This window comes from Bombus vosnesenskii, unplaced genomic scaffold, assembly GCF_011952255.1.
Source record: "Bombus vosnesenskii isolate JDL3184/JDL3185 unplaced genomic scaffold, Bvos_JDL3184-5_v1.1 scf7180000013448, whole genome shotgun sequence".
Lineage (NCBI taxonomy): Eukaryota > Metazoa > Arthropoda > Insecta > Hymenoptera > Apidae > Bombus > Bombus vosnesenskii.
In genome coordinates, this window is record NW_022883058.1 from 847,871 (window position 1) to 864,738 (window position 16,868).

A 16,868-nucleotide genomic window follows, 5' to 3' on the forward strand; every position below is an offset into this window, starting at 1 on the left:
CAGTTACTCTCTATCATCCTGTCTATGACGCTTTTGCTCTTTCAACGACAACCGATCTTCCGCTTTCGGCGTGTGACTCCACCCTCGCGAGACGTGAAGCGCATCAGAGGCGAAGGGAAGACGGGTGAGAGGTTATAAAGCGGGGTTAGCCCGGAGTCTGAAGGATCGTGTTCGTCGGCCACCTACGACGACAAGGCTTTATCGAGGTGAAAAAGGTTGCTCGACGTCGACCTTCTGCAACCATGAAGCGCGCATCCCCTACCATCCCTCCTGCTGCCTTTATCTCACTCTCTGTCTTTCTTCGTTTTTCTACATTTCTCACTTGTTTGTCGTCTTACCGCTCCGTCTACTTTCTTTCCTCTCGTTTTTTAAGGCTGTTGGGTGGGTATGTTTGGTCGGGATTCTTTTTGACGCTTTCAGGAAGATTTCCAGAGAAAAATATTTGATTTCGTTTGTCTTTTTGGGACGATCGCGGGGTTGTAAGAATCGAGTTTACAAAGTTTTCCGACTTGCAAATATTTTCACTCGTATTTTTTATATTCATACTTTAGTTTCTTCCCTTCAAGCTTTTATGTCTATATCTATCATCTCGCTTGGCCCGTGCAAACAAATCCGCTAACACAACCTAAATTAGAAATTAACTATCGCTGCTCTAGTTTTCGACCACAAATCCCGCCTTTCGATCGTTCGATTCGCTATTCTTCTTTGACGAAACTAACGCGAAATTTGACACGGACGTAATTTCGTTCAAATTAATTTCGCCGTTGAGAGTTACGAATTTTAGCGTATGAAAAATCTTATACCCCGTTACTTTACCGATAGTGACGCATTTCAAAGGTTGACATAGAAAATGTCACGCGTGAAATCTTTTTTCTTCGATTTTTTATTCTACTCGATTCAAAAACGTTCACGGCGCTCCTAACAAATGCAAATGCAATGAGACTTTCGACGTGTATCCCTCGAGCATATGTTTCCGTTGCGGTAACAATTTGTTCGAGAGGGGCCGCGACCGTTCGCACGTCCGAGCTTGGGTGTAGGAGCGGAGAAAAGAACAGGCAGCAGTTGTTTTCTCGCTCGCGAAAGGTCAGACCAACGGAAAGGAAGACAATCAATCTTGATCCCAATTATCGCGTCGTTCAGCGACTGTAATTGAGTCGACCCCATCTCGCACTCTGTCTTCTTTCTCCGCCGCTCCCTCAGTGACGCCAGAAAGTCGAAACTGTTAGAAGGTTCGAGTTACTTGACCATTCTCCTCCGAGTGGAATATTTTTTGCTCGTGGTACACCTGCCCGCTTTGGATCGATGATTTATGTACGAACGAATGCCAGCTGAGGTGTCGGTAACCTTCGATTTAGACCGTCCGGTTGATTTTCCATCCCCTCGATTTCACCTTCTTACCCTTGCCTCATACTCTTGTTTCCGTAACCAGCAATTTGCTCGTGAATGTAGCGAGATCTACTTTAATCACCATCTTCTGTTACGCCATGCAACGGATGCGTAATAATAATATACTCGCGTATTTATATTATCCAAAGTTTGTTCCATTTGCTGGTAATTTTACTAATTCTCTGTAATCGGTATTTTAATCTAGTTACATGGTAACGTACCGTTTTTGATTAAAAGGTTAAACTAACAATTACTATAAATAAAGCGTTCGGTACCGGTAAACATTTTGTATTTCTCGTTGTAAAGATTGATTTTAGAATTTACGTGGTATTTACATACTCTCGACGAGTACTGTAAATTCGCAAAGCGTTAAATCTCTTTATTGTGACGCCGTATTTATACATACATATATCTTCTCCTCCCCTAAATATCATTAAAGTTTCGTTAAAATTAGGAGGGAAGGAACATTTCGCATGGTTCCCCGGAGAATGCTGTTTCTTATCAGTAGACCCTTTAAATCAACTTTAATACTACGCTCGCCAGTTAGCACCGTCTAAAATATACGCTCGCTTTAAATTCCAAGGAAACTACCGTTATTTGCATCCCGATGATAATGCGCTCCTCTGTTTATTATTAAGTTCAACCGACGCCATGTTAGAGTCTGGCAGGAGCTTCAGCGCAGCAATCGAAGATTACGTTCTTCGCGATTGCGTTCCCCGCTGCGAAGAGGAATCTTTTACGAGAAAGCGCAGGAGATCGTCCCGAAATTAATCGAGGCTTTGGAATAACGCGTGTATCGCGTGATATTTCAGAAAAGTTTGACAAGTGTCATTACCCGAGTGGAACGCGACATTTGCGTCGCAGTTGCGTATCATTTTCGAGCGTTCGAATCGATTTACGTTTATTATTGCGCTATAATCGGAAAGTAGCAGGTTATCTGTTATAGAATCTGCATAGTTTCTCACACTCCAGTATAATACTTCCTATAAAATCTAATATAATGCCTTTTTCCGTGAAATACTGTTGCAAGTAATTGATCTGTCAAACTAAATATCGAAATAGATGTTGGACTAATCGCAAGAATCTAATGGAATCTATGAACTATCGATTTGCGCAATGTGATAAATTATACGAAAAGTAGCACGTGTAGGTAGGCTATGGTGATTGATGGAAGGCCAAACGAACAAAATACAAATCTACTTTCGTTGTTGGAAATCAAATTTTTCTGGCTCTCTGTTGCAATCGTAAAATCGCTGAAACATCGCAAATGAGCTAGACAACGTTCCACAACGTAGAAAAGAGTTCCGCTTCGACGTTTATGAAAAAACTCGCGGCTAGTTCGAGTTAGTGTTAGCGGCGATAGTTTTCACGCTCGACATTCGTTTATATCGCAGCGAAGGTGGAAGGGACGAAAGGAGATAAGTGCAAAGATGAAAATCGTGGTAAAGTGGAAAAGTACCTGTACGTATAGTAAAGAAGGTAACAAGCAGAAGAAAAAGAAACACAGAGAAAAAGATAAAGAAAAGAGTGAAGCGATAAATTGAGTGGAGAGCGAAGTGGTACTAAATACGGAAGGGGAAGCGAGAAGATAGAAGAGAAAAGTTAGAAAGGTTGATAGAAGATAGAAACAGCTATATGTAAAAGCAGAGAGAAGACAAGGTAAAGAGAGAAGGAGATGAGGGGCAATTGCGTTCTCAGTGGGTCGAAAGTTTCTCGCTGGCTGGTACACATTATTCCTCGAAACTCCTCGAATGTGCTTAATTAGGCGATATTTGAGGAGGCATCCCTTCACAGACGAGCCCACCCTCTGAGGTCGGTTTCACGCTTGCAAGCTGCTATTATGGAAAGCCACTGGATTTCCGTAAGAAAGCACGGCTGCCTACCGGCTGCTGTTGCCTCACCTTCGCCATCCTAGACGTCTTACCTGAACTAATATTGTTAGGGTCTAATTAGTACCATCGTGACACCGCCTGACCTTGTTCTTGACTCTCTCTCTCTCTCTCTTTCTTCCTCGATCTTCTTCGTATCTTCCGTCCTCTCCGCTCCTTCCTTTCCTATAATCTTCCTTTCTCCCTTCTGCCTGTAACTCTGCAGGGTGTCGTTAAAAAATGATGTCAAGATGCCTGCACGGCAAGATCGATAATCCTAGCCGATCTAATTTGACAAAATTACTTTCAATTCAATAATATTATCAGTGACGATAGTCACTACTTGTCGATATCGTCACTTGCAATTAAAAATTGTCGTCATAAAAAGCTTCTAATGCGTGTTTCACGCAAACCAACGAACGAGTTAGGACAAAGCGAAGAAAAATCGACAGGATGCATTTTCAACGAGTGTACATTCATTTGACGCAAACGCGTCTTGGCACTTGTTTCACGATGCGATGAATAGGGATTACGTCCTATCGACCTGCTTATCCATCTCTGACTTCCATGCAAACTTTCGTGTCATGGTTGTCAAGATGTAACCTGGCTTAAAAGTAGCTTATTCGAACCCGTCGTGTCGAATGAAACGCTATTGTAAGATAGTAAATCGATGTTAATTTCGTTGCCTTCGTTGTTGTTAAAGAACCATGAACACCGTTTTGATTCCAATATTTCGAATTTCCAACGAGAACTGCATTTTTCTGAATCGTTAATGGGAACTTTTTGAATCATATTGCTCTCTCCTTTTCTTTCTTTTTTTTTCAATTATGCCACTTACTCCCACAGCAGTGCAACGATGCGCAGAAGCCTGAAATCACGTTAAAGCTCGCTACGGCACCCAAGTTACGAGAGGGCGGAAAATCTAGAGAGAGGAAGGCAGAGCTTTCGATATTAGCTGCATTATAAACCACTTGTACGTGAGCGTGTTTCACTTACGGGCAAATTGCAGATAGGCTGTGTGCGCACGTAAGATTACCGCGCGATTACATTGCGACGCGTGTAATGGTGTCGTGTTATCGCACGCGTGGACCTTTCGTGGGAATATTGTTCACCGTGGAGATGGGTCTGTAATTAAAATTGCGTTTAATCGTGCACCTCTGCCACTTGTACAAGCTCGAGTCCTTATGTGCTCGAAGAGGAATTTCCTGCGTTAACGTTTCTTGTTAATTCTATGCTATCCTTGAATCTTATCTACTTTTATCGATGATAACATTTTATCCGCGCCAAAGGCGACAATAATCCAATATATCTATTAGATACATATAGAAAGGAATCCCGTTCGTTTGATTTGATACTCTCTGTACTTATACGAACGAAACGTAGCTAATATATGCGTGAAAGGCAATCTACGTCCGTAGACACGATGTCCAGAGTGGATCGTAATATATTGGGTTTTATTTCTGTTTCAGGGCCGATGTAATCGCGAAAAGCCGCCATGCAAATATTTCCATCCACCGCAGCACCTGAAGGACCAGCTTTTGATTAACGGGCGTAATCATTTAGCTTTGAAGAATGCGCTGATGCAGCAGATGGGTCTTACACCGGCCCAACCATTAGTGCCTGGTCAGGTACCAGCAGTGGTATGTCCGAACTTTAACACATTCGTTGCACCACGTCTTCTGCTGTTCACACATCCACACATTTTTCTTTTTACCACGATCGAGAGATCTTGAGTTTTGTCTGTGTTAGTCGACGACTACCACTAGATTACCTTTTTGGTAGGTAACGCCATGTAAATGATTAACGATAAGGTGTACCGCTGCCAGTTTCTTATCAAAAATTATATTTCTGCTACGATAATTAAAGATTCTTTGACTCGCTGAATACTCGACCAAATCATTTCTTTGGCAGATTTTATCGTTGTTAATGTCTCGATAAGATATACATTTTAAAAATTAGCATATTCGTATTTTACAAAATTTAGACTTTATCGAAGAATATCTTGTTTCGTGTGCTTCGATGTCTAAGTTAGACTTGGACGATATGAATCGATTTAAGCTCTTGAAGAATATCACACCTAGTCGTTCTTATTTGCCGACGTTCTTTATATTTGCGGGCATTGCACCGAAAGATAAAACCTCAGAGAGTAAATTTTAGCACGCCGCATGTTTTTGGTCAGTGTCACCCCCTATTCCTTTAATTTATCCATGATTCTCGATAGACAGTCAATATTTGTTGAAAAATCAAATAGCTAAATAGAGAAAAGACCGTAGTTACAATTATTAGTTCTCCTAGATTGCCGTCGGATACCACGACATTATAAATTATAAAAGCAAACGATTATTTTGTTGGTTCGTCAAAGTATTTCTTTTTCTCTCTTTTTTTTTTTTTTTAAATCATAATACATACCATTTGGCGAATCCACAAAATCTACTGCAATTATTGAAAAAAGAAAGAAATTATAGCGATAAATATGTAAATTACGAAAGATGATCAGTCGTTTAATCCCTTGCTTGTAACGATGTTTTCGTGTTTGCTGGGTAACCCTAAAACACGAATGTTGCTAATTTTTACGAGTAACGAAACTGCTCGAAACAAATTATTGACTAAATAACACGTGAACTCGTTGACAAGAGATAAAATATGCATCGTCGGATCTTGAAAAGCAAAACGTTTGAGTAACAAGTGTTCCGAATCATTCCTGTGTTTGTACTGCAAGAATGTTGCAACGCCGTATCAGACGCGGTATATCGACAAATTGTACATATTTATATACTTGTCGATCTGAAGCTAAAGTTAGAGCCTGCCTTCTTTGATCTACCTTCGTTGAACAAGTATATTACGACTCGATATTATAAGGCAAGGAGTTAATAGACTCGTCTCTCTTTCGAATGCGTGCACGTGCAAAAAATGAAACGTTTAAAGGTTGCGAATAACGAAAAATTTCGTTCCCCAGTAATGATATCTCGGCGTCTAAAGGAAATTTTCACCAAGAAATCAAACCATCATAATTACGCCCACCTACTTCTTTATTTCATGACATAATAATTCATAGTCGTTGCTACGTGACATCGAACCCTATACTACTCGTATGACTGCCTGTCTGTCCCCTATGTTTGCCGCTGTGGCTCTCGTGGTTGTGGTTGATTGTTGGTGTGTTCTCCAATTACGTCATTGGTGAACAGGAGGCACCGGCACCTCCGGCACCACACCATCACCTTCAACAGCAAATCCAGCAGCAACTTCTCGCTACCCACGCCTTTATGGTAACTCCTGGTTTTGGTTGGCTTCCACTAATTTTTTAGTTAATTAAAGTGCACGCGACGGCGCCGACCCTCCAAAACAAATCTACTCGAACTGTTATATATGTTCTTTTTTTCTTATTAATGTAAATATTATTATATGTAAATTTTGTTGAAAAAAATCCTTAATTTTAATACGTATGATTAGAAGGTAATTAGAAAGAAACAGATTTGCAAGATGGCGTCGCTGTCGCGCAAGTTAGTGTGCCTGTAAGTCTAGTAAGCGTTTGTATGAAAGCTTCGACTTGTTTTTAAAAGAGTGCCGCACTGTAAATTAAGATTGAGACTTGATCTGCATGCTTTACGAAATATTTCGTTTTGTTTTTATCGAAATATAAGAAGTTTCTCTGTATGTCACGATAAAGTTTTTCCTTTAGAGGGTTTTCCTCGAAAGCATGAATTATTTTGCGGCCAACAAAGAGTTAAATCGCCGAGTTTCTCTCGTTCTCCATGAAATATCTTTCAATTCGATAATATCTACTTATTCTATTCTGCTTATTTTTCCATATAATACGTTTTAAGAACGCGCACCTAGTTTTTTTCTAGAACTTTTCAATATGCCATAAGATCGTATATGTATGTACGTAAAAATTATTCAGGACATATAGGAAGAAATAATAGATTGAACTTTTTTTTTTTTTGTAAAATTATTAATTATAGAAAATTTTAACATCGCGTTTTTGGAAACAAATATATCGTATATACAAGGGATTTATAGTATAAACAAGACGAAGGATATGAATATCGTATATGTTAAATTTTTATTTTTTTTTTTTAATTTATATGGACAACGTAACTGAGACCTAAACTGCAATTATAAACAACGCATATACATATTATTATCTTATGCGAGAAGAAGAGAACAAAAAATATATTTTTTCGTGTTTAAATCGGGCAGTCTTTGTCACTTTGAACAGTTTCGAGCGTAATTAAATGTATACAAGATCGTAATATGTCATTTGATCCAGTAAGATCGTTGGACGCAGCGTCGATTCGATACGGGAAATCGACCGAAGAACGAGAGAAACGCGAGCAAATGGCGAATAATCGAGGTACGCTGACTTCCCGCCAATAGATTATTGTTTGCCCGGAGAGTAACTCGAAAATCGTTTTCCGGGTCAACGACGATTATCGCGCGGTTGAAAGTTTTTCGGCGGTTAGCGTTCCTCGGTTGCCTTGGAAGCTTCTATACCACGTGATGGCGTGAACTCGGCGAAAGTTCGAAGGATACAAGCACACAGGTCCTTAAGAAGAAGAAGAAGGAACGGGCGTTCAGCTCATTCGGCTGCGCTTCAAATTACCTGCCTTCGGTTCTGGGAAGCCCGTTCTCTGCAAAACCAAACGCTTCTTATGGGAACGCGCGCTTGTCGTTCAAAGTAGCGGTTACCACCGAGAAAGAAACGAACGATTAAGACTTGGCGAGCCATATATCCTATTCTTTTCTTCGCTAATTTCCACTCGTTACAATTTCCCTCTAGATTGGTTAAAATTGTTGTTAGCTCGATTCATACGGCATAATTTAACGCTCGAGGTAATTCGATCCAGATGTCCGAATCGTTTAATTAAGCGTTTACACATCGTTGCTCGTTGTTTAGCTTTGAGGAAACGGGAAAATCTTCGCCACCGAATTTTACTAACTTTTGAACTAAATTTCATATTCTTTGATCTTCTATAATCCTTTAGCTGAATTTTTTTTCTTGCATATATATATATATATGAATTAAATTCGTTTGAATTCTGTACGAGTGGAATCGACCGTGTATCGTCACGGTCCTTCGCGATGGTATTCAATTTTTGTTCCGCGATGAAAAGAATAGCGTATTCTTCGATGGTTTATAAAAGGAGAGATATAATACTCGTTGATCGAAGCAAAGTCCGTTTGCGAGATATTTTTAATCGTAAATTGATTCTTAATTTTAATACCAATTGTCTCTCAATTACCTCTCGCCAAGTCTCGATCACATTGACCGCAATATTGACAATACAAAATTGTTGTTCACGAATAGCACAGCTAAAATAAGGGTGGGGCTACTGTACCGCGCTTATGTCAGGGATAGGATAAAGGGGGTCGAACAAGCGAGGAGCTCTAGCATAATAAAATTGCGGGGCACATACGATGACGACATCGCGTGGAGCGTAGATGGGGATAGGTTTGTTCTAATCCGTGTTACCTGGATACTTTCCGGGTGTGTTTTCACAGGCGACGAATCCGTACCTGACTGGTATGCCTCAAGTTGGCAACACGTACAGCCCGTATTTTGCGCCCAGTCCGATCATGCCAGCGATCATGGGCCCGGCGGATCCAACAGGAGTCGGAAGCCCATTGGGCGTGGTGCCGCAGACGGTGGCGATGCCGCAGAAGATGCCACGTACCGACCGCCTCGAGGTATGTCTACCACCAAACTACATTCAACAACAACAACAACAGCAACAACAACAACAACAACAGCATGGGGCCCAACACGGCGCAGCCGGGGCCTCAAGGTGCCCGATGGCCGCGCCCAATACCGTGTACCAAGTGCCGGCCGGTCCCCCCAATCAGGTGTCGCCCGTTTCCACGATGCAATCTGTCAATCATCCGCCATCCCCAACCACTATCACCACTACCTCCTTCTGTACCCCCTTGCACAATCCCCACGCCCACCATCACCCGATCCACAACCTGATCTACGTCCACGCGTATTATTGAAATCGATCGTCGATGCAGTTCTCTTCTTTCCTTGTTTCTTTTTCTTTTACCTTTTATCTTCCTTTCGCGCGTTTATATCATTGGCGTGGTTATAGATCGTTCCATTTGTGCCTCGTTGCTTTTTCGCGGATTTTCTATTGGATCGATGTCTGGTCACCTACCATATGCCGAGTTTGCTTCGATATCGGACGAATTTTCGTTTATTTTTTTATACTTTTGGCAAGAAGAGACCGGTTAAGGTTAATTTTGAAATTCTTCGGGAGAATATCGAGATTTTTTAAAGGGAAAAGAGGCAACAACCCCTAGGCTGGAAGGTATTTCTAGCTGGCTCTCATTGATCCTTCAAAAAATCACGAGGAAGATGAGGAGAAATACGTTCGACAACCCAGGATAAATCTTATATTTATATACATTATATCCAATAAATAGCGTAATCCGCGTGCGATGTGAAGCATATGTATAACCCCCGCTCCCCCAAACAAAGAAACACCTCGCGAAATATTCAGCTTCGTTGTCGTCCATTCCGGCTGGACGAGCAAATTATTTTTCGATGCTGTTCGAGATCGAATTGTCGGAAGCTTAATTACATCGCGCCGGATCATCCGTACGAAATTGCACCGTGGCGATGATTTCACAGATCGTTCGTAGCCAGAAGAATTGGAGCGAAACGAAGCTCGTTAATGACAAAACAAAATGGAGAATCGTGTTCCTAGACAAGGACACAAGGTTCGAGAGTGGAACTAGGCAATTCTATCGGATGCCTTGATAAACGTTGTGACTCTACGATTTCTATATAATCTTTTTAGTAATCACTTATGGTTATTATAGCACTGTACGTATATGATGTACGGAAATTTCGATTAAGAGTATTGCATTACACGACGGTAGAGGATAGAGTTCTCGAGGATAGCGTCGCCAGTGGCGATCGGTTCTTATTCTTTCTTTCTTTTCTTTTTTTTTTCATTTTTTGGAGATTGTATATTGGATAAGGTTCGTTCAAAGCAACTATTAGTGGCAACGATAAAAAACGTGATGATAATTACTATTATTATTAGAGAGGAGGGTAAGTTGTAAGATACTGGGCGAAATATGTAACGATCTTCGATGAGTCTCTTCGAGAACAGTCGATCGAAAACAAAGTAAAATAAAGTCCAAGAACAGTACGTAAAGCATGGGCAAGTAGAACGACGATGAAAAATTAAGAAATATAAGGGATAAACTTTAAGAAGAACCGTATTTCCATTGCATCGCGTCTCTGAAGCAACGTCTACGAGGTACGGTGTAGATATTTTCATCCCGCGAAACGATAACGACAGATAACGACGATTTTAGTTAAGACTCGCAAATGTTCCGATCTCTTGCTAAGGAACGCATGTAAAACATAAAGGGACGATAATGTTTCTTAACGCATGCACGAGCGTTTGCATAAGTCTCGAAAAAATTGGTAAGCGTTTGTCTTGTTACGAGTTTTATAACGTTCGAGTTTATAGATTTCCCCGGAGTCTGTATCGTTTCTTTCACCCGATGGCTTTCGCGGAATTAGCAAGTTTCACGCGGCGGTATCGCAGAGAAAATGAATAAAATCGGTGAGCAAAGGGGCGGCTTGGGGGCTGGTAGAGTATCGGCGCGCGAAACTCTCGCGGATCGTTTGTGAAATGGAGCTTCCCTCTCCGTTTTTTCTCCGGAACAAGAAACTGCTCTTCGTAGAAAGCGAATTTAATACGTTTTCCGTGTATTGGACCGGTAACGAGACCAACTCGTGCGCAAATGGACAGCTACAGAAATCTCTGCTGTTCCTCTCTCTCTCTCTCTCTCCCGTTCTATCCTCTTTGTTTTCCTGCAAAAACAGAGAGGAAGAAGAAAAATCGATGGTTAGCGATTGTTCAAACGACTCTCGAAATATGTAGCTATGTATTTGTACATAAACATTATTCAAAGAAAAATTCTGAAAATTAAGAATTTTCAAAAATAAAATTTTTGACTTAGGTAGAAAGAGAGTTCTGATTTACTGTCGTTCAAGTAATTATAAACACCGAGGGCATTCGAAAACATTATTTTAACAAAGTGCTGAAAATCTTCTATATCTGTTGGATATTTGCGGTTAATAAATAAAGTTGACGAAGAGGCGTATTCGTTGAAGTTTACCAACGACGACGAGATAAACGAAAGTACGTACTTGTTACATGCACGCGATGTTTAATAAAGAGAAGATTAATCGATGAGCGGTAAACGATATCGCGGAAGTAACATATAGGCGACACGAGGAAAAAAATGTTCTCCAAAAGCAAAACTTAAATGATATGTTGGATGTAACATGTTCCGTGGAGTTACCGGATCGAACGATTATGCGATTCAAATAAAAATCATTCGTCGCGATTCGAATAATTAAAAACTGTTCTAAGGTTATTATGCAGCGTTCTTTTTTCTTTAACAAAGTTTAATTCGTGTAAAAAGGATGGTTTGAAATGGAGGTAAAATAATGAAACTTTCGTCGTACAAAGTTTTACATTTTCCTTAGAGGAACATCGAAGATCGTTGCACATATTTCCAAAGTGGTATTTTAACAACGCTTTAAAGAATCTATGCACTTACATACGTATACAGAATACGTTTTTATGCGCCAGCCATGCAGACGCGCATAGTAACACGTGTACATAGTAGGTAGGTTAACAAATTAACTGATTGTGTTTTGTATGAAGGAGAACGAGAGCTGAGAATAAACTGCACTTAGTTTGATACATTCCACCTCTTTGTGGCATATTCGATTATTTCTCGTTGAATGTTTGATGCTTTCTTTTCGTAGGCGTATCGATTGATCCAACGATACGTTAATTTGAGATTTTATCATCTTTTCAACGAAATTTCCAGCCTGGGATTTATAAAAGTGTCTTTTCTTTTTATAGATATTGTTTACGCGTGAATACGATGTGATTTATCGAGCGTTTTTTGTTTCTTTTTTTTTCTTTTTCATTCAATTTTCGTACGACATTTCGTGGTGTTTGACCTTCTCCTAGTACCTTCCACAATTATTCCGTATGTCCAAGAAAATACTTGTTTCAAGTTTTTGTACTGTCCTCTCTCCCTCGTCTAAAGTAATGATATTAGGACCTTACGATTAAGTACGAACGAAAAAGAAAAAAGAATACGGAAAAAAGGAATATTATGAATTATTATGGAATATGTAATATCGTTAATTAAACAACAATTATTGCAAATAGAATTCGGAAACTATTATCGATCGACTTTATCAGCTAACCAACAAATTGGTCTTTAACGGTAATAATTATAATTATTATAATATTTGGTAACGTATGATTAATGATGATAATTAGTATATCGTAAACGATATATCTATTTGTGATGTAAACCACTCGAATGACTTGCACTAAGTTCGGGTCAACAATGAAATTTATTGACGAATGAATTCAAATAAAAGAAATATAATTGAAATTGAAAAAAACAATGCACAGACTGTTTATTGAATCTTTTTTTTTTTAAGTTCTCTCTACGACAAGAAAGATACAATAAGTAAAAGGAAAGAAAAAAAAAAGACAAGTATCGAAAGTTTGTGTGCTTTTTGTGTCTTACTTACGATATTTTTTCGGTTTTCTTATTATACGTTTCTTTATTTTCTACGATTAAAATCTCTTCTTTTTCCAGTTTTTTTTCCATTTTTCAAGTATTACATACATGTATTACATATATATTTTTATCTTCACCTTAATGTAATGTGCCTTTTGCTCTTTTAGTCGATCGAATACATGCCAAGTATGCTAAGAACTGTACTACCTTTTGTTTCTTTTCCTCTTCGAAGAATTATAGACATTTCCGTAGTGCATACATGCCGCTTGCAAGAACAAATAGTCTCTGCATATCGTAAAAGTGATCTTCGTTTTTCTATTGTTCTATTATTATTAGAATTTCATTATTTCTGTATCTTTGTTTAATATTTTTTATTTTTTATTTTTAGTCGTCTCTTTTCGTACTTTTTTTCTTTTCGATCGCAATCGTTCTGTGAAAAGCCAGCGCCACAGGCTACTACCAATCGGGTAGAAATTTTCGCACACAGGTCACGCTGAAAAATTTCCGATAACTCTTGTTATTAACGACGAACGAAACCGAATCACGCCCAATTTCATTCTCTTTCTCTCTCTCTCTCTTTTCACTCTCTCTCTCTCTCTCTTTGTCTCTCTCTCTCTCTCTTTCTCTCTCTCTCTTTCTCTCTATCTCTCTCTCTCTCTCAACTCGATCCCGTCTGAATAATCTCAAAGTTCCTCGACCTCCAACCCTCTAACCTTTTTTTCACATCCATATGAGAAAAAGAATAAAAGAAATAAAAAAAGAAGATATACATATTTTCCCGGACGTTACATCGTTGATGGTCTTTTCAAATTATATAACTGCCTGCTGCCTGTTTATATATATGTATGTATATACATATATGTACATATATAGTATATACATATATCTATATATAATGTTATTAATTTTCGATATGAACATATGTTTGGATTTTTGCTATTTAGATACGTTAATTAATCTCTAACCTTGATTGGCCGAGGTCTTGTTATCTTTTAATTGTGCGGAGAAGTGGAAAATCACTAGTTAACGGATGTTTAATCTTTTCACAGTATAGAACGAGAGACGAGAAAAAGATTTAGGACAGTTATAGTGCTATAAAATTTACATATGAAATTTTGATAACGCGTGAGTTATTTTTATCCTGCTATTTATTTTTTCTCGTTATTGTATGCAAGTTTTTAAGCGTCACAAGTTACTTGTGTTTACCGCGTAAATAATTCTCAATAAAAGAAATTCGTTGAATTTCGTGCTATTTTATTACGCTATGAAAGGATTAAATAAAATTTCAGTAAAAAAAAAAAAAATAATGATACTTTAGTATAAGAAGCTTGACCAATCAGGGAATCAAACGCCGTAGAAAGCAGAAACGATGATATTATTTATTTCTTCTAATCGTACACAGTAGTGCAATGACAATATAGTTGAATGAAGCGTAGTGATGTCAATTAATTCGTTCCCTTTTATTTGGCTGTTCGTTTTCGTTTTCCTTTCTTTTTATCTGTTCGTGTATAATTTGCATCGATGTTATACTTTACGATCTTGAACTTACTATTTGCGCCACGTTCACAATATAGCGAACGATCCTACGATGTAATACCGTAACCTCGTAATAATTTTGTTACTATTATACTACATATTACTTGTGTGAGACTTCTTTTTATATACAGGCCGGCACTTAGATATAATATAAAGGTCCCTCTGTTTCTATTTATCTTACTCTTTTAAATACGGTATCGTTGTTTTATTCTATTTATATTTTTCTATTCGTTCGAACCAAAATCGAATTTAATCGATAATTATCTTTCTTTCGATAAACATTGCCCTGATTTACCAGATTAATTTCCCATGTTCGTTACCCATGTTTATCATTTTTCTCTCTTGTATTTATTAACAGTATTAATTTTGATTCTTTCTTTCTGTAGCGAATACACGCATTTACTTGTTTTTACTTCTGTTAGCTAGCCCAGAGCTGCAGAGCGCGACGATGCTTTCTCAACGTGAAACCTCGCTCTGTCACGTTTCATTTCACAAAGTGCTATTCTAAAAGGGACTCCTGTTGAGAAGTCAATTTTTTCAAGTTTTCATCCAGTGAAGCGATTCGTTTCCGCATGAGCACGCGAAACACCGAAACTATCGTTGGCAAAGCATCGATCGCCGCGACGTTGGCGTAATTGTATCATAACTGCACTAAGCTAATGCTCTTTACAGCTTCTTCTAATTTTTCCTTGTGTCTTTTGACATATATATATATATGTGTGTGTGTGTGTGTGTGTGTGTGTGTGTGTGTGTGTATATATATACATATGTATATCTTCGGCAGTATATACAAATTTCTTTTTGCAACAAAAAGGATATATATATTCTTTTATTTTTTAAATCTATATATATTTATTTATATTTATATATATACACGTATACATACTTGTCTGTAACTGATTTTTACAGCGTCAGATTTATATTTATATTTATCGTTGTTTTCCTTTTCTCCCTTTTTTTAAGTCAACATACATACACACACTCTCTAGTTTTTTACTAATTCTATTAATTGTTGAACGTTGAACTGCGACTTATGTGTTTACTTTTACAGCTAGGAGGAGGTGCTTTTACATTATGTATACGATCGCATGCAAGTTTTTTGACATTTTTATATGCATCTATCCGCAAGAACACGTACACATAGACACAACAACGACGAACAAGCGTAAAATATATATATATATATATATATATATATATACATACATAAACATACATATATATGCACACGTACAAGCACGGTGAACATTCACGATACATGCATACACGTGACAATTTCAATAAAACGCAGTCATCGTCATCATTTCCACGCCGTTATGTTCGATTTTGTGTGTGTGCTTCAGCGGACAGTATGTAACTTTTAACTTCTTCTTATTTCTCATTTTTCTTCTTTTTTTTTTCTTCGTTTTCTTTTTCTTTTTTTTTTTTTCTTTATACTTTCGTTCCACCGTTTTTTTTCTCTTATTTGTGCTAATTACAAAAGCTGGGTATATATATATATTTATTTATATATGTTATATATATGTATATATAATATATATATATATATGTACCTTAATCGCGGATCGAAAACGGAACGGCGAAGAATACGGAATAAACGCGTTCATGAGCACCGGAAGTCCTCAGCATCGACGAACAGAGAACATAGCGCTTTGTAATTCGATTAACCGCGTTCGTGAATCCGATTTCGTCGGTGCGTACAGATCGCGATGGACTAACTAGAGCACACACGAGCACACACAGCAGCGATTACGCGTCCCGTAAAGCAGTCCATGTTTCCGACGTGAACGTGCCGGAAACGTGGTAATCAGAGAGCGCGGCTACGCATATCAATGTACTCTATGGTATTCCCTCTTTCACTTTCTTTCTTTCTGTATCTATATTTCGTCCTCTTTGTGTGTCTGATCATGTGTTCCCGTCTCGCGAGGCATTCTTTGCGAGAGTAAATACTCTGTCCCGTGTTCTATCGAACGCACAGATCGCTGCGAACACGTTTCATTCTTTCTGTGGTCAAATTTTGGGAACGGCAATCGATTCTCGTTATTTTCAAAACGACGCTGGGTCCACTTGCTTGATTTACTTGTTCGAGCACGAACAGCAATGTTCGTATTGTACGTACGTGCGACTTTAAACAGGAAAAGAGACGAAGTCGAGCATGTAGCTATCAACACCAACGGAAGACCTAAGATATAGCTGATGATAAATGGAGGGTTCAATGGGAAAGTGGTACAAACGCATTTCTTTCGCCTTCTCTTCTCAGAAACGAGATAGGTTAATGATTTCTCAACCATTTCGGAGATGCTAATGCGAAAGTACCGATCTCCGCAGAGATTAACGATTGAGAACTATTGATCGAGCGAATTTTGTTCTGAATTTTTCGAGCCTTTAGTAATGTGCTTTAATATTTAGAAGCATTCAAATTTTTATATTAAAACGTTTGAAATTAGAGATTTTGTTACTTGTACTTTTTCTCTAAGTTCCTCAAATAATACATGTATGTTTATA

The 16,868-nt window shown here is 38.5% G+C and overlaps 1 protein-coding gene across 14 annotated transcripts in view; it reads left to right on the forward strand.

Moving 5' to 3' along the window:
• Window positions 1-16,868, forward strand: part of LOC117238310 (probable serine/threonine-protein kinase yakA) — a 382,495-nt gene that overhangs the window by 343,622 nt on the left and 22,005 nt on the right. For 10 of the 14 annotated variants that reach the window (XM_033503136.1, XM_033503127.1, XM_033503139.1 and 7 more), the window contains 3 exons: window positions 4,724-4,894; window positions 6,440-6,520; window positions 8,757-8,942. In XM_033503136.1, coding sequence (XP_033359027.1) covers window positions 4,835-4,894; window positions 6,440-6,520; window positions 8,757-8,942 — 327 coding nt within the window. In that variant the 5' untranslated portion in view covers window positions 4,724-4,834. The remainder of the gene's footprint in view (window positions 1-4,723; window positions 4,895-6,439; window positions 6,521-8,756; window positions 8,943-16,868) is intronic. The other 4 variants (XM_033503130.1, XM_033503135.1, XM_033503142.1 and 1 more) reach the window with 1 other exon arrangement.